Source organism: Salmo salar, chromosome ssa14 (assembly GCF_905237065.1).
Source record: "Salmo salar chromosome ssa14, Ssal_v3.1, whole genome shotgun sequence".
Classification (NCBI taxonomy): Eukaryota; Metazoa; Chordata; class Actinopteri; order Salmoniformes; family Salmonidae; genus Salmo; species Salmo salar.
In genome coordinates, this window is record NC_059455.1 from 29,124,084 (window position 1) to 29,149,387 (window position 25,304).

At 44.7% G+C, this 25,304-nt stretch overlaps 1 protein-coding gene across 4 annotated transcripts in view; it reads left to right on the forward strand.

The window, feature by feature from the left end:
- LOC106569162 (phosphatase and actin regulator 1) overlaps nucleotides 1-25,304 on the forward strand; it is an 89,011-nt gene that overhangs the window by 61,300 nt on the left and 2,407 nt on the right. For 2 of the 4 annotated variants that reach the window (XM_014140209.2, XM_014140207.2), the window contains exons 4-11: nucleotides 8,356-8,562; nucleotides 9,829-10,237; nucleotides 12,847-13,040; nucleotides 13,112-13,268; nucleotides 16,542-16,606; nucleotides 17,997-18,058; nucleotides 20,399-20,539; nucleotides 23,637-23,713. In XM_014140209.2, the coding sequence (XP_013995684.1) occupies nucleotides 8,356-8,562; nucleotides 9,829-10,237; nucleotides 12,847-13,040; nucleotides 13,112-13,268; nucleotides 16,542-16,606; nucleotides 17,997-18,058; nucleotides 20,399-20,539; nucleotides 23,637-23,713 (1,312 nt within the window). The remainder of the gene's footprint in view (nucleotides 1-8,355; nucleotides 8,563-9,828; nucleotides 10,238-12,846; nucleotides 13,041-13,111; nucleotides 13,269-16,541; nucleotides 16,607-17,996; nucleotides 18,059-20,398; nucleotides 20,540-23,636; nucleotides 23,714-25,304) is intronic. The other 2 variants (XM_014140212.2, XM_014140208.2) reach the window with 1 other exon arrangement.

A 25,304-nucleotide genomic window follows, 5' to 3' on the forward strand; every position in this document is an offset into this window, starting at 1 on the left:
CATAAAAAATGTATAAAATGTATTTGTGTTTGGTTTTGGTCATCTCTCATCGTTTTGTTTAGACGTGTGTGTGTGTGTGTGTGTGTTTTTCTGCTCAGCTAAATGCCAAATTCCATCACTTTCAGAAAGTAATTCACTCATGATGCATACATTTTGAGTACTCAAAATATAGAACATTTAGCAGATTGCGACTGTGTACACTGCTGGGCAAAAGTTCTGGACCCCTACTCATTAAAGGGTTTTTCTACATTGAAGACGTCTAAACTATGGAATCATGTCGTAACCAAAAAAGTATTAAACAAATCAAAATATATTTGAGATTCTTCAAATAGCCACCCTTTGCCTTGATGACAGCTTTGCACACTCTTGTCATTCTCTCAACCAGCTTCATGAGGTAGTCACCTGGAATGCATTTCAATTAACAGGTGTGCCTTCAATTTATTTGTGGAATTTCTTTCCTTAATGTGTTTGAGCCAATCAGTTGTGTTGTGACAGGGTAGGGGTGGTATACAGAAGATGGCCCTATTTGGTAAAATACCAAGTCCGTATTATGGCAAGAACCGCTCAAATAAGCAAAGAGAAACGACAGTCCATTACTTTAAGACATGAAGGTCAGGCAATCTGGAACATTTCAAGATCTTTGAAAGTTAATTCAAGTACAGTCGCAAAACGGGTCAAGCGCTATGATGAAACTGGCTTTCATGAGGACCGTCACAGGAAAGGAAGACCCAGAGTTACCAGCCTCAGAAATTGAATGCCAAATAAATGCTTCAGAGTTCAAATAACAGACCCATCTCAACATCAACTGTTCAGAGGAGATTGTGTGAATCAGGCCTTCATGGTCAACTTGCTGCAAAGAAACCACTACTAAATTACACCAATAAGAAGAGACTTGCTTGGGCCAAGAAAAATTAGCAATGGACATTAGACCGGTGGAAATCTGTCCTTTGGTCTGGAGTTCAAATTGGAGCTTTTTGGTACCAACCACCGTGTCACTAAAATACATCCCCACAGCATGATGCTGCTGCCATGCTTCACCGTAGGGATGGTGGCAGGTTTCCTCCAGAGGTGATGCTTGTCATTCAGGCCAAAGAGTTCAATCTTGTTTTCATCAGACAAGAGAATCGTGTTTCTCATGGTCTGAGTCTTTCGGTGCCTTTTGGGCAAACTCCAAGCGTGCTGTCATGTGGCTTCCGTCTGGCCACTCTACCATAAAGGCCTGATTGGTGGAGCGCTGCAGAGATGGTTGTCCTTCTGGAAGGTTCTCCCATCTCCATAGAGGAACTCTGGAGCTCTGTGAGTGACCATCGGGTTCTTGGTCACCTCCCTGACCAAGGCCCTTTTCTCCCGATTGCTCAGTTTTGCTGGGCGGCCAGCTCTAGGAAGAGTCTTGGTGGTTCCAAACTTCTTCCATTTAAGAATGGAGGCCACTGTGTACTTGGGGACCTTCAATGCTGCAGAAATGTTTTGGTACCCTTCCCCAGATCTGTGCCTCTACACAATCCTGTCTCTGAGCTTTTTGGACAATTCGTTTGACCCTTGACCAGTGAGTGTGCAGAGTCACTGCAAGAGTCGGTGCAAAAAATAAAGGGGGTTCAATGCAAATAGTCCGGCTAGCCATTTGATTAATGATACATCTGCTGTCACTGGACTAGCTTGTTTATTTTATTTTTTACCAATCCAGTCTCATCCTGGATAAGATGTTTTGTTTGTTAGTTTATATTACCACTTAACTCTTTTTGGGAAAATCCACTTCCTCTTCTATGCTTAAAATGATTTGTTCTGATTGTGGGTAATAGTTGTAAGAAGTTTTTATACTCATCACTGAAGAACCTGAAATGAAGTATGACTTGAGTTATTGAACAGAGTAGGAGGTGCCTTGCCAGTGCTGCTGGCATAAATGGTTGATGTATGTTTTCTGGATGGAGGTCTTATGAGACTTGCCATTAGCTGTCATCTGAAAGGGAACATAGATTGAATTTCATTAATCAGAATTGATTTAATCACATCAGTTCCCAAAACATTTGTTAATCTCTCCTCTGATTTGGCTGCTGGTGTGTAATCAGCTTTTAACTGGCTGACACTGGAGTGGTGCTGCATGTGCCTGGATTTAATGTAACACCCCAACTGTCTGTCTCCAAACCCTCCTACTGTAGCACTCACATGGGAGTGTTGGTTAATGAAAATGACAGCAATAGTGATATGTTGTTTTCTACAATATGAAGGGTTATTTTTGTAGTAGCCAACTGTGTTCCAAATCACCCTTCATCCTTTGTATTGATAGCACCTGGGAAAGGGAGAGGATTGTCTGATCCCTCTCAAACCTTGTCCTTGTATTGGAACGATTGTTTCTCAGCCTGATTTGACCCGTGCTGTATTAGGCTTACTCATTGCTTCTCAGCTTTCGTGGTCCTTAGAAACAACAGTCTCTTACCTGACAGTGTGCATGAGGAAAAGGCTTTTGAAAGACTAAGTCAACCAAGAAAAGTTGCACTACTGCTATTAACTTGTGGTCACAATACGGACTTTTCTCATCTGACAGCCCATATGAGGTCCCATGTGTCATACATCAGTCTGTCTCCCTACCAGGTTTCCCAGTTACACCTCCAAGGTGTTGCAGTCATTATGCAACCATTTCATAACTTTTTTGATATGTGAGGAATTGGTCCAATAGAAGCTGTCAGACCTGACGCGACGGGAACAAGGCCCTCTGGTGCGTTGCGGTTGTCACAACAAGAAATGGCCGCAAAACACCTGTCTGGGAGGATTTCTGTATGTTCTCACTGAATATACAAAACATTAAGAACACCTGCTCTTGCCATGAGACTGACCAGGTGAATCCAGGTAAAAGCTATGATTCCTTATTGATGTCACTTGTTAAATCCACTTCAATCAGTGTAGATTAAAGGTAGAAGACCGGTTAATTAATGATTTTCAAGCCTTGGGACAATTCAGACATGGATTGTGTATGGGTGCCATTGAGGGTGAAGGGGCCAGAAAAAAAATATTTAAGGCCTTTGAACGGGTTATGGAAGTAGGTGCCAGGCATACCAGTTTGTGTCAAGATCTGCAATGCTGCTGGGTTTTTCCCCGTTCAACAGTTTCCTGTGTGTATCAAGAATGGTCCACCACCCAAAGGACATCCAGCCAACTTGACACAAATCAAATTTTATTTGTCACATTCACATAGTTAGATGTTAATGCGAGTGTATTGAACTGCTTGTGCTTCTTCTAGTTCCGACAGTGCAGTAATATCGAAGTAATCTAACAATTCCCCAACAATTACCTAATATACACAAATCTAAAGGGGTGAATGAGAATATGTACATATATGGATGGCCGAGCGGCAGAGGCAAGGTGCAATAGATGGCATAAACTCAGCAAAAAAAGAAACGTCCCTTTTTCAGGACCCTGTCTTTAAAAGATAATTTGTAAAAATCCAAATAACTTCACAGATCTTCATTGTAAAGGGTTTAATTTCCTATGTTTTTTCAATGAACCTGTGGAATGATCGTTAAGACACTAACAGCTTACAGACGGTAGGAAATTAAGGTCACAGTTTAGTACACTAAAGACGCCTTTCTACTGACTCTGGAAAAACACCAAAAGAAAGATGCCCAGGGTCCCTGCTCATCTGCGTGAACATGCCTTAGGCATGCTGTAAAGAGGAATGAGGACTACAGATGTGGCCAGGGCAATAAATTGCCGTCATGGTCTGGGGCGGTGTGTCACAGCATCATCGGACTGAGCTTGTTGTCATTGCAGGCAATCTCAATGCTGTGCGTTACAGGGAAGACATCCTCCTCCCTCATGTGGTATCCTTCCTGCAGGCTCATCCTGACATGACCCTCCAGCATGACGATGCCACCAGCCATACTGCTTGTTCTGTGCGTGATTTCCTGCAAGACAGGAATGTCAGATCTGCCATGGGCAGCGACGAGCCCAGATCTCAATCCCATTGAGCACGTCTGGGACCTGTTGGATCGGAGGGTGAGGCTAGGACCATTTCCCCCCCCAGAAATGTCCGGGAACTTGCAGGTGCCTTGGAAGAGTGGGGTAACATCTCACAGCAAGAACTGGCAAATCTGGTGCAGTCCATGAGGAGGAGATGCACTGCAGTACTCAATGCAGCTGGTGGCCAGATACTGACTGTTACTTTTGATTTTGAGCCACCCTCTTGTTCAGGGACACACTATTCCATTTCTGTTCGTCGCATGTCTGTGGAACTTGTTCAGTTTGTCTGTTGAATATTGTTATGTTCATACAAATATTTACACATGTAAAGCTTTCTGAAAATAAATGCAGTTGACTGAGAGGACGTTTATTTTTTTTGCTGAGTTTACATGTGGTATGAGTAATGTAAGATATGTACAGTGGGGGGGGGGTATTTGATCCCCTGCTGATTTTGTACGTTTGATGGTGGAGATGGTGTTCTTGGTCATAGGCAGCATTCCTCCTCCAAACATGGTGAGTTGAGTTGATGCTAAAGAGCTCCATTTTGGTCTCATCTGACCACAACACTTTCACCCAGTTGTCCTCTGAATCATTCAGATGTCCATTGGCAAACTTCAGACGGGCATGTATATGTATTCTTGAGCAGGGGGACCTTGCAGGTGCTGCAGGATTTCAGTCCTTCACGGCGTAGTGTGTTACCAATTGTTTTCTTGGTGACTATGGTCCCAGCTGCCTTGATCATTGACAAGATCCTCCCGTGTAGTTCTGGGCTGATTTCTCACCGTTCTCATGATCGTTGCAACTCCACGAGATCTTGCCTGAGCCCCAGGCCGAGGGATATTGACAGTTCTTTTGTGTTTCTTCCATTTGTGAATAATCGCACCAAATGTTGTCACCTTCTCACCAAGCTGCTTGGCGATGGTCTTGTAGCCCATTCCAGCCTTGTGTAGGTCTACAATCTTGTCCCTGACATCCTTGGAGCGCTCTTTGGTATTGGCCATGGTGGAGAGTTTGGAATCTGATTGCTTCTGTGGACAGGTGTCTTTTATACAGGTAACAAGCTGAGATTAGGAGCACTCCCTTTAAGAGTGTGCTCCTAATCTCAGCTCGTTACCTGTATAAAAGACACCTGGGAGCCAGAAATCTTTCTGACTGAGAGGGGGTCAAATACTTATTTCCCTCATTAAAATGCTAATCAATTTATAACATTCTTGACATGCGTTTTTCTCTTTTTGTTGTTATTCTGTTTCTCACTGTTCAAATAAACCTACCATTAAAATTATAGACTGATCATTTCTTTGTCAGTGGGCAAACATACAAAATCAGCAGGGGATCAAATACCCCCCCCCCCCGTAAACATTAAAGTGGCATTATGGTACAAAGTGACTAGTGATCCATTTATTAAAGGGGCCAGTGACTGGGTCTCAATGTAGGCAGCAGTATTTCTGAATTAGTGATTGCTGTTTAGCAGTCTGATGGCCTTGTGATAGAAGCTGTTTTTCAGTCTCTCGGTCCCAGCTTTGATGCACCTGTACTGACCTCACCTTCTGGATGGTAGCGGTTTGAACAGGCAGTGGCTCGGGTGGTTGATGTCCTTGATCTTTTTGGCCTTCCTGTGACATCGGGTGCTGTAGTTGTCATGGAGGGCAGGTAGTTTGCCCCCGGTGATGCGTTGTGCAGACAGCACAACCCTCTGGAGAGCCTTGCGGTTGAGGGCGGTGCAGTGCCATACCAGGCTGTGATGCAGCCTGACGGATGCTCTCGATTGTGCATCTGTAAATCTTTGTCAGGGTTTTGGGTGACAAGCCAAATTTCTTCAGCCTCCTGAGGTTGAAGAGGTGCTGTTGCACCTTCACCACACTGTGTGGGTGGACCATTTCAGTTTGTATGTGATGTATACAAAGAGGAACTTCAAACTTTCCACCTTGTCCACTGCTGTCCCTTCGATGGGGATAGGGGGGTGCTCCCTCTGTTTTGTTGACGTTGAGTAAGAGGTTGTTTCCCTGACACCACACTCCAAGTGCCCTCACCTCCTCCCTGTAGGCTGTCTCGTCGTTGTTGGTAATCAGCCCACTACTGTTGTTGTCTAAATACTTGATGATTTGAGTTGGAGGCGTGGCCACGTAGTCGTGGGTGAACAGGGAGTACAGGAGGGGGCTGAGCATGCACACTTGTGGGGCCCCATTGTTGATGGTCAGCGACGTGGAGATGCTATTTCCTACCTTCACCACCTGGGGGCGGCCCGTCAGGAAGTCCAGGACCCACTTCACAGGGCTGGGTTGAGACCCAGGGTCTCCAGCTTGATGATGAGCTTGGAGGGTACTATGGTGTTGAATGCTGAGCTGTAGTCAATGAACAGTGTGATGGTGATTGTGTTGTCTGTGGACCTGTTGGGACGGTATGCAAACGGAAGTGGGTGTAGGGTGGCCGGTAAGGTGGCAGTGATATGATCCTTGACTAGTCTCTCAAAGCACTTCATGATGACAGAAGTGAGTGCTACGGGGCAGTAGTCATTTAGTTCAGTTCTTTGTTCCTGTACCCAAGAAGGCAATGGTAGCAATCTTGAAGCATGTAGGGACAACAGACTGGGATAGGGAGCGATTTGAATATATACGTAAACACACCAGCCAGCTGGCCTGCGCATGCTTTGAGGACGTTGCTAGGGATGCTGTCTGGGCCAGGAGCCTTGCGAGGGTTAACGCGTTTAAATGTTTTATTCACGTCAGCCACGGAGAAGGGAGGGGGGCGCTGTCCTTGTTTGCGGCCCGTGACGGTGGCACTGTATCATCCTCAAAGCGGGCAAAGAAGGTGTTTGTGACATGGCTGCATTTATTTTTGTAGTCTGATTTCCTGTAGACCCTGCCACATACGTCTCATGTCTGAGCCATTGAATTGCGACTCCACCTTGTCCCTGTACTGGCGTTTCACTCGTTTGATTGCCTTGCGGAGGGAATGGCTGAACTGTTTATATTCAGACATTTATAAACGCACTCACCGAGTCAGCATATAGGTCGATGTTGTTCTGAGGCTGACCAGAACATATTCCAGTCTGTGTGATCAAAACAATCTTGAGCGTGGCTTCCGATTTGGTCGGACCAGCGTTGAATGGTTCTCGTCACTGGTACATCCTGTGAGTTTCTGCCTATAAGATGGAAGGAGCAAGATGGCGTCATGGTCGGATTTGCCGAAGGGAGGGCGGGGGAGGGCTTTGTATGCATCGCGGAAGTTAGAGTAGCAGTGGTCGAGGGGATTGCGCATGCACGTAGCGCAATCAATATGCTGGAAGAATTTAGGTAGACTTGTTCTCAAATTTGCTTTGTTAAAATCCCCAGCTACAATAAATGCAGCTTCAGGATGTATGGTTAGCATATAGTCCTGTGAAATTCCTTGATTGCTGTCTTGGTGTCTGCTTAAGGGGGAATGTACACAGCTGTGACTAACTGACGAGAATTCTCTTGGTAGGTAAAATGGCCGGCACTTGATTGTAAGGAATTCTAGATCGGGTGAGCAGAAGGACTTGAGTTCCTGTATGTTGTTATGATTACACCATGAGTCGTTAATCGTAAAGTATACGCGCCTGCCCTTTTCCCAGAGAGGTGTCTGTCAGCGCGATGCATAGAGAAGCCCGGTGGCTGAACCGATTCCGACAACATATGCCGAGAGGGCCATGTTTCCATGAAACAGAATGTTACATTCTCTGTCTCTCTGGAAGGCAACCCTAGCTTGAATTTCATCTACCTTGTTATCAAGAGTCAGGACATTGGCTAGTTGTGTACTGGGGGGGCGGGCTGTGTGTGATGTACACGTCTACGGAGCCTGGCCAGGTGGCCGTGTCGTCTGCCCCTTCTGTGGTGTCATTGTTTTGGATGGCCTACTGGAATTTAACTCCATATTCCTGGGTGGTGGTCTGAACAGAGGATCCACTTCGGGAAAGACGTATTCCTAGTTGTAATGTTGGTAAGTTGACGTTGCTCTTATATCCAATAGTTTTTCTCAGCTGTATGTAATAAGACTTAAGATTTCCTGGGGTAACAATGTAAGAAATTATACAATAAAAAACGAAATACTGCATAGTTTCCTAAGAACGACCATCTCTGTCGGCGCCATGCTGTTCAGAGTCTGAGGGAAGCTTTAGTCGACATGGGTCAGCATCCCTGTGGAACACTTTTGACGCCTTGTAGAGTCCATGCCCCAACAAATTGAGGTTGTTCTGACGGCAAAGGATAGGTGCAACTCAATATTAGGAAGGCGCTCCTAATGTTTAGTGTACTCCGTGTGTCACTATCATATCATTCATGTTCACTTACATGATGCAGCACATTAGTTCTCTTCACCTTCGTAGACCGTTCATTTCCAGTTGTCTGTACATTATGTTTATAATTGGTGTTTGTCTTTCTTAAGCAACCGTAGAGTTCCGATCCTCGATGGAGGGTGGAGTCTGCACTCGGGAGCCCTCTAGTATGAAGTCGTCCATGGTCCTGCCTTCCAAGAAATCTGTTGGTTTCCCCAGCAACGTTCAGGACAACGTCGCCAAGACCCCCATGTACCACAAACAGCCCCCTGCGCTGCCCCCCAAACCTTTCAACAGGATCCCCAACCACAGCACAGGTAAGCACACACAGCGACCCGGTCACTGATGCCCCTTGTTAGACTAATACAAAGGCACTGTTAATGTGCAAAAGACGTGTGAACCCCACAACGAGATTTGCTGATCTCCTTCAACAAAGGGAAAGTGGATTGGATGGTGTCAGTCAGGCTCTTCCTGTAGTTGTCTCCCCTGAGAGTGAGGAAGGACAAACACAGGTGTACACCAAAGGCCCAGACCTGTCAACATCTGGGACATTGGGACAAGCATTTTTATATACAATGTAATCATGTTTGGCACTGAATACCAAGATAGACGATTGACTGAACTGGCAAATGGCTTACAGTACAGAGCTCTGAGACACACACACACACACACACACACACACACACACACAGTGAAAGTTTGTTCAGACAGTTATGTGGTTGAATGATCATAAACCTATTGTCAGTAGACACATGCACGCACACACTGTCTGTGCGTATGGAGAGATTAGTGCCATTAAGTCCCAGTGTAGCCAGGTCAGCTGTTGTCTGTGCTAGAAGTGGCAATAGCCTAGTCTAATTCTCCCTGCTCAATCAAACCTGGATATTCTACTGCACACTGTCATGTTGATATGCTCTATCAAACTGTTGCCTGTCTCTTACAATATGGCTTGGTGATTGTGCTTAGAGCCCTGTGTTTTCCCTGGTCAGGACACACTAATCTGTAGTCCTACTTATACTCACCACTTACCAGTTAAGACGTGGAAGGGGCCTCCCGGGTGGCGCAGTGGTCTAAGGCTGTGCCACCAGAGACTCTGGGTTCGAGCCCAGGCTCTGTCGCAGCCGGCCGCAACCGGGAGGCCCATGGGGCGGTGCACAATTTGGCCCAGTGTCGTCTGGGTTAGGGAGGGTTTGACCGGCAGGGATATCCTTGTCTCGTCGTGCACTAGTGACTCCTGTGGCGGGCCGGGCGCAGTGCACGCTGATCAGGTCTCTGGTTTCCTCTGACACATTGGTGCGGCTGGCTTCTGGGTTGGATGTGCATTGTGTCAAGAAGCAGTGCGGCTTGGTTGGGTTGTGTTTCGGAGGACGCATGGCTCTCGAACTTCGCCTATCCCGAGTCTGTACGGGAGTTGCAGCGACGAGAGAAGAATGTAACTGCTACCAATTGCGAGGGCAGCAGAGAAAATGAAATGAACATGTCAAAGCACTCCACTCACTCCCTGCTACTGCTATTCAGAAAAAAGTTACATTGATGTTTACCTGTTTCTGTCTCTTTCTCTACTCATCTGTCTCTCTGTCCAGACTCTTGCCAGCAGATGAAGCTGCCTTGTATGCCAGGCCAGGGAGGCAAGCTATCTCCTCCTCTACCTCCCAAGAAAGTGATGATCTGTGTGCCTCAAGGGGGAATGGACAACTCTTGCTCCTCACCCTCTTCCCTCAGCACCTTCTCCCAGCCGAAATTCCCCCCTCCCCAGGGCCACCTCCAAGGCCATCCCCCCCACCATGGCCCCCTGCTGCCCTCGCATCTCACATCCCTAGCCAACCTCCACCAGGGGCTCCAGGGGAGTGGGAAGCACCATAACCACGGACACGCACACAACCAAGGCCACCAGATCCATCTGCAGTATGGCTCCATGCAAGGCCATGCCCCCAGCCGCATCATCGAGGAGCTCAACAAGACGCTGGCCTTCAACCTGCAGAGGCTGGAGAAGTGAGTTGTTGTATACACATTATTAAATAAAACCATTATGTATCTCTATGGTTGTATAGCTTTTGTCCAGGACGTTGCAGGTACAAATTAAGAATTTAGATGGTACAACCTTATGATGGGAGTGAGGTGTAACATCCATTCTATATCATATATTTCTGTCTCCAACACTCACCTTAGGTAAACTAATCAAATGTGAAGACTTAGTGCGTCTTCAATACATACATCTGTTCAGGTTAACGGGTCCAGCTGGTTTGTAGGTCAGATCACCCCTGCCTGGTGATATTGGGGTCAGGCTGCCACCATGTGGCTTTGATGTAGAGGTCTGACCCAGCTCGCCCCGTTCCACTGCGACAGAGTGGCCCACTTTGATAGCAGACTGTGTGTGTATGTGGCACCATGGCACACAGGCCGCCTCCAGAGGCAAGCCTGGCACAACTGATGCCACAGCCTGTCCTATCCTCTACCATCCCCCTAGCAGACACTGGCCAAATGAATACGGAGAAATGTATTGGGGAATTGGACGTAATTTCTCTGTATTTTATGTAACGCTTGGTCGCAAATGTCTCAAAATTGAGACAAAAAAACTAGACCAGAACTAGAATCGATCAGCTGGTTTCCCTTATCTTTCAACTGAATTGAGTTGGTACAGCCAGTATTATCGTATCATTTGTATAGACTGGAATACCATGTGTAGAACAGCTAGGATTTCTTATTTCTGCAACCAAATATCAGACCTCTTATTCATTCAGGTTGACTCTGTATGCATGAGTATGATACCATCTCACAGCAGGGGATCCTCTTATTCATGCACACACAGTCCCTCCCAGGTCCTCTGATTGCTTGCTTTGCGTGTCTCATGGTGAGCTGAATGGTCCCTAGTGGGCTCTCACAGCAGGGGCTTGTGATTAGTCATAGCGTGATAGCAGTGTGGGCTGTCTGATATGTAGATTTAAACCCTGCTCTACAACTGACTACAGTATGGAACCAGCCCCTCATCAACCCAGTTGATTGACAACTTTGTTTCTTTGAACCTGAATGGTCTGTGATGTGAAGGATATGGGCAACTATCTAATGCAGTGGTCATCAACCGCGCTCTTCAAGGCATTCCTAGTCAATCACCAAACATTTCTGTAGAAAAGCCAACGATAAAGCCTTGCGTTCCTATTTTTTTTGCACTGTTGGCAGCAGGTGCACTTGATTCAGAAGCCCAGCATGCCGGGTAGGCAAGGTGTTCCCATTTTGATCCATTTCATTTATTTGAAGGGACGAACACTGCCTACCCGGCGGACCAGGAGAGCTAAATCAAGTGCGCCTACTGTGCTGGCCAATCGGATGGCTCAAATCACTGTGCCTACAGCTTCCACAACCCCACAGAAAAGTTTAACACTAGCCTACGTGAGATTTCATAACTTTAAAAACCTTGACCAGAGAGAGACTGTCAAAGAATACAACAAAGAGCTGCTGTTTTTGAGTGAGTTCATGTTTAAATTTTTATACAGCACTGTCAAAAGTAAAAAATATAAAAAATATTCAAGGCTTCTACAAAACATAATGTGCTTCTCCCTAATTCCACTCGCGCTACAACCGGCACTGCATCTGGAATGAATTAGTTATCATTAGGCCTGCGTTTTATTATTAGTAGCTCATGTCAATTGTAATATTGAGGAATATTTCACTTCCTCTGGTCATAGGAACAACATGAATTTGTGCATGAGGTAGAAATAATGTGGTGTGACTTGAGTTTCGCCATCAGGTGGACGACTGTCCCCTCTCTGGTCAGTCTCACCGGAGGAAAGGAGAGAGCAAGGGCCCTCTGCTGCACTCTCCCTCCGCTGAGACTGACCATCAGATGCTGGTACCATCAGTTCAGTAAAATAAAAAATGTATTTCAATTTATGCTCAGCTGTGCCTCACAAGTGATACAACTTATCTATTTTGTTATCAAAGCTTGAGTTTTGATACATAATATAATGGTAATGTCTGAGAATAACAATACTGGCAGACCAAGCATAGCCAATATGCTGTGATTAATGTATTAGGCCGACTGCACAATCCTCATTCAGACTATTTTTATAAGGTTATGTTGCATAGGCTTCCATTTTTTTTCAAGTCGTGTTTTTAAACAATTCTGAGCGCTATATCTCTGCTTGCTTTTTGACGCTGAAAATCATTTTGACTCCGATCAGTGGTCACCAACCTTTTCTAATGGTATGTAGGCTAATGTGGCAGTCAGACTGACCTCCCTGCTAGGAACCTATTGCTCGGATAACCAGATATGTTTGTGTCTCAATGGCTGCAAGTCAAGGTGGCCAATTTGGTGCTAATAACCATGATCCAGAAATGGCACAACCTCGCACATCGAGTGCGTCAAGGCAATTACAGCCAGACTGCCATTTTCTCAGATGACTACACAGGAGATATGGAATGAGTCAACCACTTGTAGAGTCATGGTCATAGTGGCTCTCTACAGCACATTGTTGCATTTCTATAGCAACCATTAGATTCACACTGGGAAAGGAAAAGTGGTAGATTGAATCTTCATATTAATCTCTTCTATCCATCATTACCACTAACATTAACACTTACCTCCTGGCCTCTTCTCCCTGCAGCAATGCAATGCATTCTGGTCAGTGTAGTCTTCTGGACAGAAGCCAGGTGCCCTCTGAGGTCATCGACGAGGACGACAAAGAGAACATGCCCAACGAGTCTGACTATGAGGACCTGCCCAGCATGTACAAAAACGAGGATGATGAGGATGATGATGATGAAGATGATGACGAGGATGATGACTCGCTCTTTACAAGTAAGATCACCATGGTGGACACACACGCGTTAGGTTCATGTTGTGTTTTAACTCCTGGTGTCTGTGTCTAGGTACCCTGGGTCTGAAGGTGTTGAGGAAGGATTCTCTGGCTGTCAAGCTGAGTAACCGTCCATCTAAGAGCGAGCTGGAGGAGAAGAACATCCTGCCCATGCAGACTGATGAGGAGAGGCTGGAGTCCAGGCAGCAGATAGGCACCAAGCTCACACGGTGAGAGAGGGAGCACACGGGCGCGCACACACACAACCTGCCCAAGGAGGATTGAAAGGTGGACCAGGATCTTAACAGTTGAGCTTTTCAGTTTTCATCTGTTCTAGTCACAGATGGATAGTGACTAGAACAGACTCCATTGTATTTTCATAAATAGAGCGACCTGTCCATTTCATATGTTAAATATCTTCAACATCCTTAATGTAGCACTAGACCAAGCATGCCTCTTCTGCAATGCCAACAGCTCTCTGATGCGTTTTGAAAGGCGTGTCCATTTCTCCTCTATAACGGAGCTTTCAGGAAACGGTTGTCAACAGCCAAATATTGCACTGTGGCCTACTTTGGGAAAATGGTCTGATATCCCCACTAACATAACTAGCTATGACTAATCTAGCTTTTTAAAAGCGCAATGGAAGCCTCCTTTTTATCAAAACACTTTTCCATCAGTTTAGTTGTATTTTCTTTCCATCCGTTTAAAGATTAACCCTCCACCTCGTTAAGAGGGGCGCTGAGAACTGAGCTGACCTAATTTCAGCAATGCATCAGCTCTCCGTCTCGCTCTACATTCTCTCCCTCCCTCTTTTCTTCCCACTGCCTGCCGTCCTCCCTCGCTCACTGAATCACCACGGTGATATGTGCCAAGGCAATACCGCACCACACCTCCACACACCCGCTATACTGACGGCACTCTCTCTCTCACACACACCAACAGCTCTCACACATGCAGCACCAGCACACATTCAGTGGTAAGGGAACAGACACCTTAGAAGCCCATATGAAGTGATTACACATTTGTATAAACACAGCAGTAACACTTTTCATTGTTTCACATTCAAGTTGAACATGGCAATATACAGATGGGTTTTTCTTAATCCAAGGTGAACATGACCTAGCCATGTAGTCTTTGTCAATTAATCTATGGTTTGATTTGAATCTACTGTCCAAACAGCATCCTGTTCAGTGATGGAACAGGCCTGGCCAGTAGGGAAACAATGATGGTAGTGAATGAAGAGGTGGACAGGATGGAACAGAGGGAGTAGAAGAGGGAAGAAGATGACTGGGTGTTAAATAGAGGGAACATCATGGTTTAATGTGAAAGAGAATAGGGCGTACTCTGCCACTATTCCATGCTGTGATTGGCACATGGTGTGTTGTTCCCAGAAGGCATTATGTTGTTCCCAAAACGCTCCCTGTCTCGCTATCCTTTACGCAGTGCCATTGTATGCATCTTAAATGGCACCCTATTCCTTATGTTTTGCACTACTTTTGGGGCCCTGGTCAAAAGCAGTGCACTATATAAGGAATAGGGTGCCACTTGGGACACACTATCAGCGTCATGACTCCCAATGTCATGCTATTTGCCATGTGCATTGTGCTCCTCTGTAGCAAATCTCTTTGTGGCATGCCAATACAAATGGATGGTTCTAATCCTGAAGGAGGTCATTGTGACCTTAGCCATCTCCTCCTCTCTCCTTATTGTGATGGAGACTTAATAGACGGTATAATTGATTTTCATATTGGTAATTTCATAATTTATTGTGTAATTCCTTATGATTATGGCAATGGCCTCTTGTATAATGATGCATTTATGATTTGGGACAAGCGCGGCGGTCAGTCAGATTGTCTGAGGTTGGGTTGAGGTCGGCGCCGGCGTGTGTCTGTGTAGAGCTGCAGAACGCTGAGCTGACGTTGAGAGCAGAAGCGGAGACGTCCGGCAGACTCACTGTCTTGTTTCTCCGGGACGCGTGCAGCCAAGCGAGACACTGAGATGAGGCAACACAAGGCGAACCAATCAGTCTGTAACTTGAGTAACGCCCGTCATGTAGGCTCCGGCAGAAACCTCAGTCTGAATATCTACTGCTGTGTTCAGCGCTTATTCCCAAAATCTCAAATGAAAAGCATTTTCACCAACCTTGTTAGAATGTCATACTGTATTCAGCCAGTCATGTCAGGCGCTTGATGTCAAAGAAATTTGATACAAGATTTCTCGCTCTCGCTCTCTCGGCATAAATTAGGAATGGAATCTTTTAAAATTGTCGACTCTTCATCTTTTAACAGCTTGCAAACAGTCATACATTCTCACTCCCCTATTTTTTTTTCTTTCTCCATATCTCTTGCTCCACCCCTCCGTGGTGCAGAAGTCACTGGATCAACTAGAATTTTTTAAAAATCTTAATGTGACTTCCCTAAACAAAGTAACGAAGGGGGGATCGAGAGATGGGCATGGTTGACTGAACTGTATAGTGTGGTGCTGTATGCTATTGTTACAGTATATACTTTTGTGTGAATAAACCAGATTTCGTAACTGGTGTTATGTCTGGAAATAAATGAGGGTGATGTGCACATCCTGACCTTGACAATACTGGTCTAAATAAAATAACTGAGATAAAGGAATGAGCCCTGCACACAGAATATTGCGGCTCACTGCCTTGAATCCAGTCAGTTTCTATTCATGTCTGTCAAAGAATAGATGTAGATTTCTGTAGTGACTGAGATGCCATCCGTCCTGACGTGCCAACTCAGCCAAAGCTATCACCCTGGTGCTGGCTGACACTCAAGCTGTCACTCAAACTGTCACTTAGATAACCCTGGCTAGATGGAGTCCTCTAAAAGAGAAGTGACCGCAGGCTAGATGAGTAGGAAGAGAAACAGATTGTCATGTGATTTGGGTATGGACTTTGTCCTGAGACGACGTGCACAGAAACTGAAAGTGAGCTGCTAAGTTTAAATTGACTGAGAAATATCCATGTTTGCGTGTGTTTCTGTAAACTCAAAGTATAAATTTGTAAAAAAAAAGGTATTTATTTTTTGCCAGGTAGCGTTAACTAGCACTCGTCAGATGTACCTATGCCAAAACTCTTGTATTTTTCATCCTATAGTTTGTCCATTTTAAATAGTGAGCCAACATGTTTTTAGCACTTATTCCATGACTGATCAAAACTTGTTTCCTCATGCTCTCTCGTCTCTATGCAGCTGACATATAGTGAGCAATATGTTTAGAACATCAAATCACAATATATATAAAATCTTGTGCATTGCAATGCATATTGTATCGGCACCTAAGTATCGTGAAGCCCCTGGCAATTCCCAGCCCTACTATCAATCTAGGTTGAGTTGCCCATGTTTAGTACTGTTGTCGTCTATGGAGATTTGGCTAGTTGACAGAGTTTGCTTTTGTTGTTCAGGGGGTTTATCATGTTTGGTTTTTGTACTATCCATCTAAGGTTGAGTTTGACTGTTGACTTGACCGTGTGTTTGGTTGTGTTTGTGCAGGCAGTTGAGTCAGAGGCCCAGTGCTGAGGAACTGGAACAGAGGAATATCCTGAAACGTGAGTACTGTATGTACCTCTACCTTCTGAACCTATCATTATAACATATCATTATAACATATCATCATTTATATAGACAGTAGCAATTTACTGATAATGATCACCTCACTATTAAACCACTCTTATCCCTTTTACAACTATTCCAAGTGACTTGACTTACCCTAATGTACCATATTATTCCACATTTAATAAGTATTTTATGCAAGCCGCCTCGAACCACAGTTGCCCTGGTTATTTCAGAGGCCTACTTATCCTAGAGCCAGTGGAATACATCTTGCCTTTCTTCTCTCTCCTTCATCTGAGGAAGGCAAGGCGGTGTGGTTCCCTCAGGATGCTGGCTAGGGCCAAGGAGGCTGGTTTCTCAGCTCAAACACACTCCGTATCAGAGAGACGCAGGCAGGCGATAGCAGCTTGGGCTCCTCTGCTTTCATCAAAGACCGGTTTACCAGCAGTGCCTTGGTCTCCCAGAGGTTGCTCTGTGATTGGCAGTGTGTGTGTAAGGAGAGGATAAGCGGGATGTGCCATTCCTGAAATTTTTGTCTCCCCACAACACAGCATAGGTTAAATAAATGGGGCATGCCTTTTAGTTACATTTTAGCAGATACTCTTATCCAGAGGGGCTTACAGGAGCAATTAAGCTTAAGTGCCTTGCTCAAGGGCACATTGACAGATTTTTCACCTCGTCTGCTCGGGGATTCATACCAGCAACTTTTCGGGTTACTGGCCCAACACTCTTAACCACTAGGCTACCTGCCACCCATTTATCAAATGGAACATTCTGTTTGGACTGGCACTCCAAACCAAGACTACAGTGGTATAGTTAGGCATTTAAAACAGAACTCTGTTTTGGATTAGCAAGTATAGAATGTTTTCAGTCCTTTTCCTCCTTTTTGATTTTAACTTCTTCACTCTAAAGCTGGAGGGTGCTTATCTGATAATTAGTTTGGAGGGTGTCCATGGAAAAGGCTAAGAGTAATCTCCAGTGAGACGGGAGTATTTCTTCTGAGCAAAACTGGGTCTGAATATTCTAATTTGTTCCCTAAGAAGCATTTTATTTTAATGTAACATACACCAGCCAACCAACCCCATGTTAATGAATGTGGAGGAACTAGCCATGTGGGAATGGGGGATAGAGAGAGACAATTTCCCGTCTGTTTCTGCAATGCAAATAGTTCTACATTACAAACAGGTGATGATGATGATAAACCATTTAAGGCTTTGATATATTCAGCGACGTGGAATATTAAGTATGTTTCTGTGCTGCATTTTAATCGACTAAATTATGTAAATGAAGTGTTTTTCTCCTTCCAGTAGTGGGAATACGTTTCCTAAGCAGTGCAGCCCACTCATGTGTGCCCTGAAACACGGTATAACCTCTGACCCCTTGTGTTTCCCACAGCGCTCAACGAACAGGAGGAGTTGGAGGAGAAGAGGGAAATAAAACGCAGATTAACGCGAAAGGTAAGGCAGGAGAGGGACTTCCAAAAAGTAGGAGCTGTGTCACTGCAACCTTTAAGGTCCTAATGTCACCATTGCCCTTGATTCCAAACAATGTTGTGCTGCTATTTGTATTGCCTTGGCCTAGGTCATTCCATTCTTGTGGGCCGGCAAGGAATATTGGTGTCTCTGAGGGGTCTTTGGCCTAGTTTGCGAACTACCTCTCTCAAAGAGTGCAGTGTATAAAGTCAGAACATTGCTGTCTCAGCCACTGCCTGTCACCAAGGGAGTACCCCAAGACTCGATCCTAGGCCCCATGCTCTTCTCAATTTACATCAACAACATAGCTCAGGTAGGAGGAAGCTCTCTTATCTATTTATTTGCAGATGGTACAGTCTTATACTCAGCTGGCCCCTCCCCGGATTTTGTGTTAAACGCTTTAGAACAAATCTTTCTTAGTGTCCAACAAGCTTTCTCTGCTTTTAACCTTGTTCTAAACACCTCCAAAACAAAGGTCATATGGTTTTGTAAGAAGAATGGTGTGATTACTACCTCTGAGGGTTTAAAGCTTGAGGTAGTCACCTCATACAAGTACTTGGGAGTATGGCTAGATGGTACCCTGTCCTTCTCTCTGCACATATCAAAGCTGCAGGCCAAGGTTCAATCTAGACTTGGTTTCCTCTATAGTAATCGCTCCTCTTCCACCCCAGCTGCCAAACTAACCCTGATTAAGATGACCATCCTACCCATGCTAGATTATGGAGACTTAATTTATAGATCGGCAGGTAAGGGTGCTATGTTCTTTACCAGCCGGCCATCAGATTTGCCACCAATGCTCCTTATAGGACGCGTCACTGAACTCTATACTCCGCTGTAAACTGTCGCAAGACCCACTGGTTGATGCTTATTTATGAAACCCTCTTGCCCCCCCCCCGAGATACCTACTGCAGCCCTCATCCTCAACATACAACACCTGTTCTGCCAGTCACATTCTGTTAAAGGTCCCCAAAGCGCACACATCCCTGGGTCCCTCCTCTTTCCAGTTTTATCTGCATCTCTTCATTCAAAGCCTCAATCATGGACGATCTTACTGACAGTCGTGGTTGCTTTGCGTGATGTATTGTTGTCTCTACCTTCTTGCCCTTTGTGCTGTTGTCTGTGCCCAATAATGTTTGTACCATGTTTTGTGCTGCTACCATGTTGTGTTGCTGCCTTGCTATATTGTTGTCTTAGGTCTCTCTTTGTAGTATTGTGGTGTAGTGATGTGTATTTTGGTAGTCACTGCAGGAGGCCTTTTGGTAGGCCGTCATTTTAAATAATATTTTTTTCTTAACTGACTTGCTTAGTTAAATTGTATATAAATAAATAAAAAAAAAAAAAAAAAAAATATATATATATATATATATATATATATAACTTCCAATTCCATCCTGACTACAAAAATAGCTTTTAAAAAAGACTGCATAACCCCTATGGGCAAACAGCATGCCAACCGCCAAGGCTCACAGTTGTTCTTTAAGGTGTTGGACAGGACAGACTGTTCACACAGCAAAACGAACAGCATAACAATTACTCACTCTGGGTGAGAGGAGAGCAAGGTGTAAAATCAGTGGTAGTCACAGCACTACATCTCCCAGGTCATACCAGGGGACGGTAGTGTCCTCAGTCCTTGGCATTTGTGAACAAACCCTAACGATGCCCTCATACAACTAGTCATACATTTCTTAGTAAACAAGAAGCCATTTATCACTCCCAGATGCAGGTATGTAGTGTTGCTTGGGACTGTAGTATTTATTTACTAAAGTCAAACCAAAATCACTAGTTTTATTTAGAATTTTTATTGTATTGATGTTGGTTTGTTTTCTGACCAGGGACTACAGATGAAAATGTACGATCTAGCTATCTGGTGCAATGGCATGTATCAAATGAATAAGTTGGATCAATAATTTGCAGTGTAACTGCTTCAGAAACCAGGCTGTATAGATGTTTAGGTTCCCTTCAGTGGATTAGCCTTCAGGCGTTAAGTCTCCTCCTGGGTAAAGGTAAGCATTTCACTGTAAGGTCTACACCTGTTGTATTCGGCGCACGTGACAAACTTTGATTTGATATAGTGGTCTTTGCGCTGTACAGTCTACTCATCCCAACACACTAGTCTATCATGTGGAGTACAGTATAGCTGCTTCATAAAGAAGTTGGAGGGACCTTCAGCATACTAGCTTTCAGGCCTGATTAACTTCCTCAACGGTTGATAATGCTGCCTTTTCCAGTGTTAAGGTTAATGTTACGTCCTTTGCTCTGTGATACCAAACGTGGATTATTTGTGGTCTATACTCATCACAACACTCTGTTCCTCTCTTGTTCCAGCTGAGCCAGAGGCCTACGGTGGAGGAGCTGAGACAGGCGAAGATCCTGATCCGCTTTAGTGACTACGTAGAGGTGTCTGACGCCCCGGAACACGACAGACGGGCAGACAAACCCTGGACTCGCCTCACGGCAGCCGACAAGGCAAGTAGTGGTGGGGATGAGTGGGTAAAAGGAGATTCATGTAGCGTTTTAGTGATCATTTCTATATCCTTGTGGAAATGCTAAATGTATCACTTTTTCTTGCTACTGTATGTCTCAAAAGTATGTGAACCCTTTGGAATTACCTGGATTTCTGCATAAATTTGACATACAATTTGATCTTCATCTGAGTCACAGCAATAGACAAACATAGTGTGCTTAAACTAATAAAACACAAATTGTTGTATTTTTCTATATTGAATACATAATTTATACATTCACAGTGTAGGTTGGAAAAAGTATGTGAACCCCTAGGCTAATGACATTTCCAAAAGCTAATTGGAGTCAACTAACCTGGAGTTGAATCACTGAGATGAGTTTGGAGATTTTGGTTAGAGCTGCTCTGCCCCCTAAACACTCACAAAGGTTTGTGTTTTTTTTCACAAGAAGCATTGCCTGATGTGAACCATTTCTCAAACAAATTAGATCTCAGAAGACCTAAGATTAAGAATTGTTGCCTTGCCTAAAGCTGGAAAGGGTTACAAAAGTCAGTCCACGGTAAGACAAAATGTCTATAAATTGTGAAATTTCAGCACTGTTGCTACTTTCCCTAGGAGTGGCCATCCTGCAACGATGACTGCAAGAGCACAGCACAGAATGCTCAATGAGGTTAAAAAGAATCCTAGAGTGTCAGCTAAAGACTTACAGAAATCTCTGGAAGATGCTAACATCTCTGTTTACGAGTCTACAATACGTAAAACACTAAACAAGAATGGTGTTCATGGGAGGACACCATGGAAGAAGCCACTGCTGTCAAAAAAAAAAACATTGCTGCACATCTGAAGTTCGTAAAAGAGCACCTGGATGTTCCACAGCGCTATTGGCAAAATATTCTGTGGACAAATGAAACTAAAGTTGTGGCGTTTGGAAGGAACACAACACTGTGTGGAGAAAAAAAGGCACAGCACATCAACCTCATCCCAACTGTAAACTATGGTGGAGGGAGCATAATGGTTTGGGACTGCCTTAGGGCCTGGACAGCTTGCTATCATCGACAGAAAAATTCAGTTTATCAAGACATTTTGCAGGAGAATGTAAGGCTATCTGTCTGCCAATTGAAGCTCAACAGAAGTTAGGTGATGCAACAAACCAAAGTACACAAGTAAATCAAGAACAGAAGAAAATCCACCTTCTGGAGTGGCCGTCAGTCCTGACCTCAACCCGATTTTGAGATGCTGTGGCATGACCTCGAGTAGTTCACACCAGACATCCCAAGAATATTGTGGAACTTAAACAGTTTTGTATAGAGGAATGGCCCAAAATTCCTCCTGACTGTTGTGCGGGTCTGATCCGCAACTACAGGAAACGTTTGGTTGAGGTTATTGCTGCCAAAGGAGGGTCAGCCAGTTATTAAATCCAAGGGTTCACATACTTTTTCCAACCTGCGGTGTGTTCAATAAAGACATGAAAACGTATTGTTTGTTATTCGTTTAAGCAGACTGTTTGTCTATTGTTGTGACTTCGATGAAGATCAGAACATTTTATGACCAATTTATGCAGAAATCCAGGTAATTCTAAAGGGTTCACATACTTTTTCTTCCCACTATTTATTTAGTACTTTGTCAAGTGGTGTCATTTAGCATCAAATGGCCTTTGAGGTTGTGTATACCGGTCTGAGGTGTGGTATTCGCTTCTTTGAAGTTGGTTTATGCTGCAGAGAATCTTGTTATCCTATTGTACATAGACAGCCCTGGTGAGTACATGAGCGACTTGACCTCACATATCTATTATCATTTAGATTTTCCCCAGCCCAACTCAAAGGTCGAAAGTCTGTTGGTCTGTATTGTTGTACTTCCCCTCTGCAGTTATAGCAGTAACATTGGCTGCCGTGGTAGCAGCCCCTCTGCAGATTGCCCTGGATCAATCAATCTCCACCCTTCAGTTCAGAGCTCAAAGAAGTATAATGCAGGAGTATAATGCCAGGAGATTTCCTCTCCTTACAGCACTTCCAGGCTGCTGTTTATTAGTTCAAATGATTTCTCCCCCCCCCCCTTTTTGTTTATCGCTCCGAGAGTAAACACCCCCGAGCGATCCTCCCGGCCGTCGAAACGTGGTTCTGACTTTTAATGAACTGTGTATTACTTGGAAGAGCGAGCCGCTCTCCGTTTTCTCCTCTCTGTCATCCCTATGACGTTGGCTGCAGCGGTGGAATCCGAGCATACGGAGTCAACACCTGGGGACCGTTCAGGTGCAAAAGCACGGCAGCTAGTTACACAACGTTCCTTATTACGTAAGATGATAATGAAGGGACAGACAGGCGGCGCCTCAGGAACCCTCAGCTTCCACCAACTGCACACGCTCCGATAACATTAGATTTGTTCCTGCCGTCTACCAGAGGTCAGGGCTTTTGTCTTCCTGTTTTCAGACCAGTAGCATCATCCTGTTCAGGCGATGAGACGTTCCCCTGTGTCATCCTGCTAATTAGACTTGTCTGTGACATCACCAGCCTGTGTCAGAACATGTCAGGGGGATTATCCAAAAGACCTGACTGAGCCACCACTTTTTGTTCCTGGAAGAAGTCCTCTTCGGGGATGGGATCATTTTAAGAATGCATTGCATCTAATCAGATGTGCTTGTACACGATTTTGTTCTAAGAAACTGTCTTTGTTGCACAATACAACCACCACAAAAGGTTGCTTCCGGCGCTGTTATCCCAAATGGTGCAAAGAAGGGGGAGGTACGAGAGGATGCTTTTCATTATTTTGTACAGGCTAAAATGTAAAGTTTTTCTAAGCACACAACCCTTGTGAATGTTGCGATACTGATTTAACAAGGTGCTACCTTGAGTACAAGACTGAGCAATGAGCAGCAGGGTGGAGATTATTGAAGGTTCTTTGTTGCTCCCTCAAACCAGCGGGAGGGAAAAGATGGAGACCAAGGAAGAAGTGTGTTTTAATGGAGAGGATTTAGTTTATTCACTCTTGACCTTAAGATGAGAGTAAATTATGCGTTTAAAAGGAGTCTGAGCAAGACTGAGTGACTTTCTATTTATCTGGGCACTAACCCTTTGTTCCCCTTGCAACCTGTTTGTCCTTCACAGGCAGCCATACGGAAGGAACTCAATGATTTCAAGAGCCATGAAATGGAAGTGCATGAGTCAAGTCGCCATTTAACCAGGTAAAGACCTGTGCATTAGCATGTTTTTAATGGTATGTATTTGTATGCATGAACACATCCCCGAATGGCATGGTGAAAAGCAATTTCTTTACAAACCTTTAAATACTTTATGTACGGTGCATCTGGAAAGTATTCAGACCCCTTTTTTTTTGTTATGTTACAGCGTTATTCTAAAATTGATTTAAATAATTAAAAAAAAATCCCCTCATCAATCTACACATTATCCCATAATGACAAAGCAAAAACAGATTTCTTTTGAATCTTTTGCAAATTTATTCAAAATAAAAAAGTTACCTTGCGTTTGGGTGCATCCTGTTTCCATTGATCATCCTTGAGATGCTTCTACAACTTGATTGGAATCCACCTGTGGTAAACTCAATTGATTGGACATGATTTGGAAAGGCACACACCTGTCTAAGTAAGGTGCCATAGCTGACAGTGCATAACAGAGCAAAAACCAAGCCATGAGGTCAAAGGAATTGTCCAAAGGGCTCCGAGACAGGATTGTGTCGAGGCACAGATCTGGGGAAGGGTACTAGAAAATGTCAGCAGTATTGACGGTTCCCAAGAACACAGGGGCCTCCGTCATTCTTAAATGGAAGACGTTTGGAACCACTAAGAACTTTTCCTAGAGCTGGCCGCCCGGCCAAACTGAGCAATCGGGGGAGAAGGGCCTTGGTCAGGGAAGTGACCAAGAACCCGATGGTCACTCTGACAGTTCCTCTGTGGAGTTGGGAGAACCTTCCAGAAGGACAACCATCTCTGCAGCACTCCACCAATAAGGCCTTTATGGTAGTGGCCAGACGGAAGCCTCTTCTCAATAAAAGGCACATGATGGCCTGCTTGGAGTTTGCCAGAAGGCACCAAAGGACTCTGACTATGAGAAACAAGATTCTCTGGTCTGATGAAACCAAGATTGAACTCTTTGCCCTGAATGCCAAGTGTCACATCTGGAGGAAACCTGGCACCATCCCTATGGTGAAGCATGGTGGTGGCAGCATCATGCTGTGGGGGATGTTTTTCAGCAGCAAGGACTGGGAGACTAGTCAGGATCAAGGGAAAGATGAACAGAGCAAAGTACATAGAGCGCCTTGATGAAACTCTGCTCCAGAGTGCTCAGGGCCTCAGACTGGGGGTGAAGGTTCACCTTCCAACAGGACAACGACCCTAAGCAGACAGCCAAGACAACGCAGGAGTGGCTTTCGGACAAGTCTCATGTCCTTGAGCGGACCATCCAGAGCCCGGACTTGAACCCGATCGAACATCTCTGGAGAGACCTGAAAATGACTGTGCAGCGACACTCCCCATCCACCCTGACAGGGCTTGAGGATCTGCAGAGTAGAATGGGAGAAACTCCCCAAATACAGGTGTGCCAAGCTTGTAGCATCATAATTAATACCCAATGCTGTAATCGCTGCCAAAGGTGCCTCAACACATTTCTGAGTAAGGGCTCTGAATAGTTATGTAAATGTGATATTTCAGTTTAATTTAATTTTTAATTGCAAAAAAATTGTGTAAACCTGTTTTTTCCTTTGTCATTAGGATGTATTGTGTTTAGATTTGAGGCACTGTATGCATGTATGTATGTCAT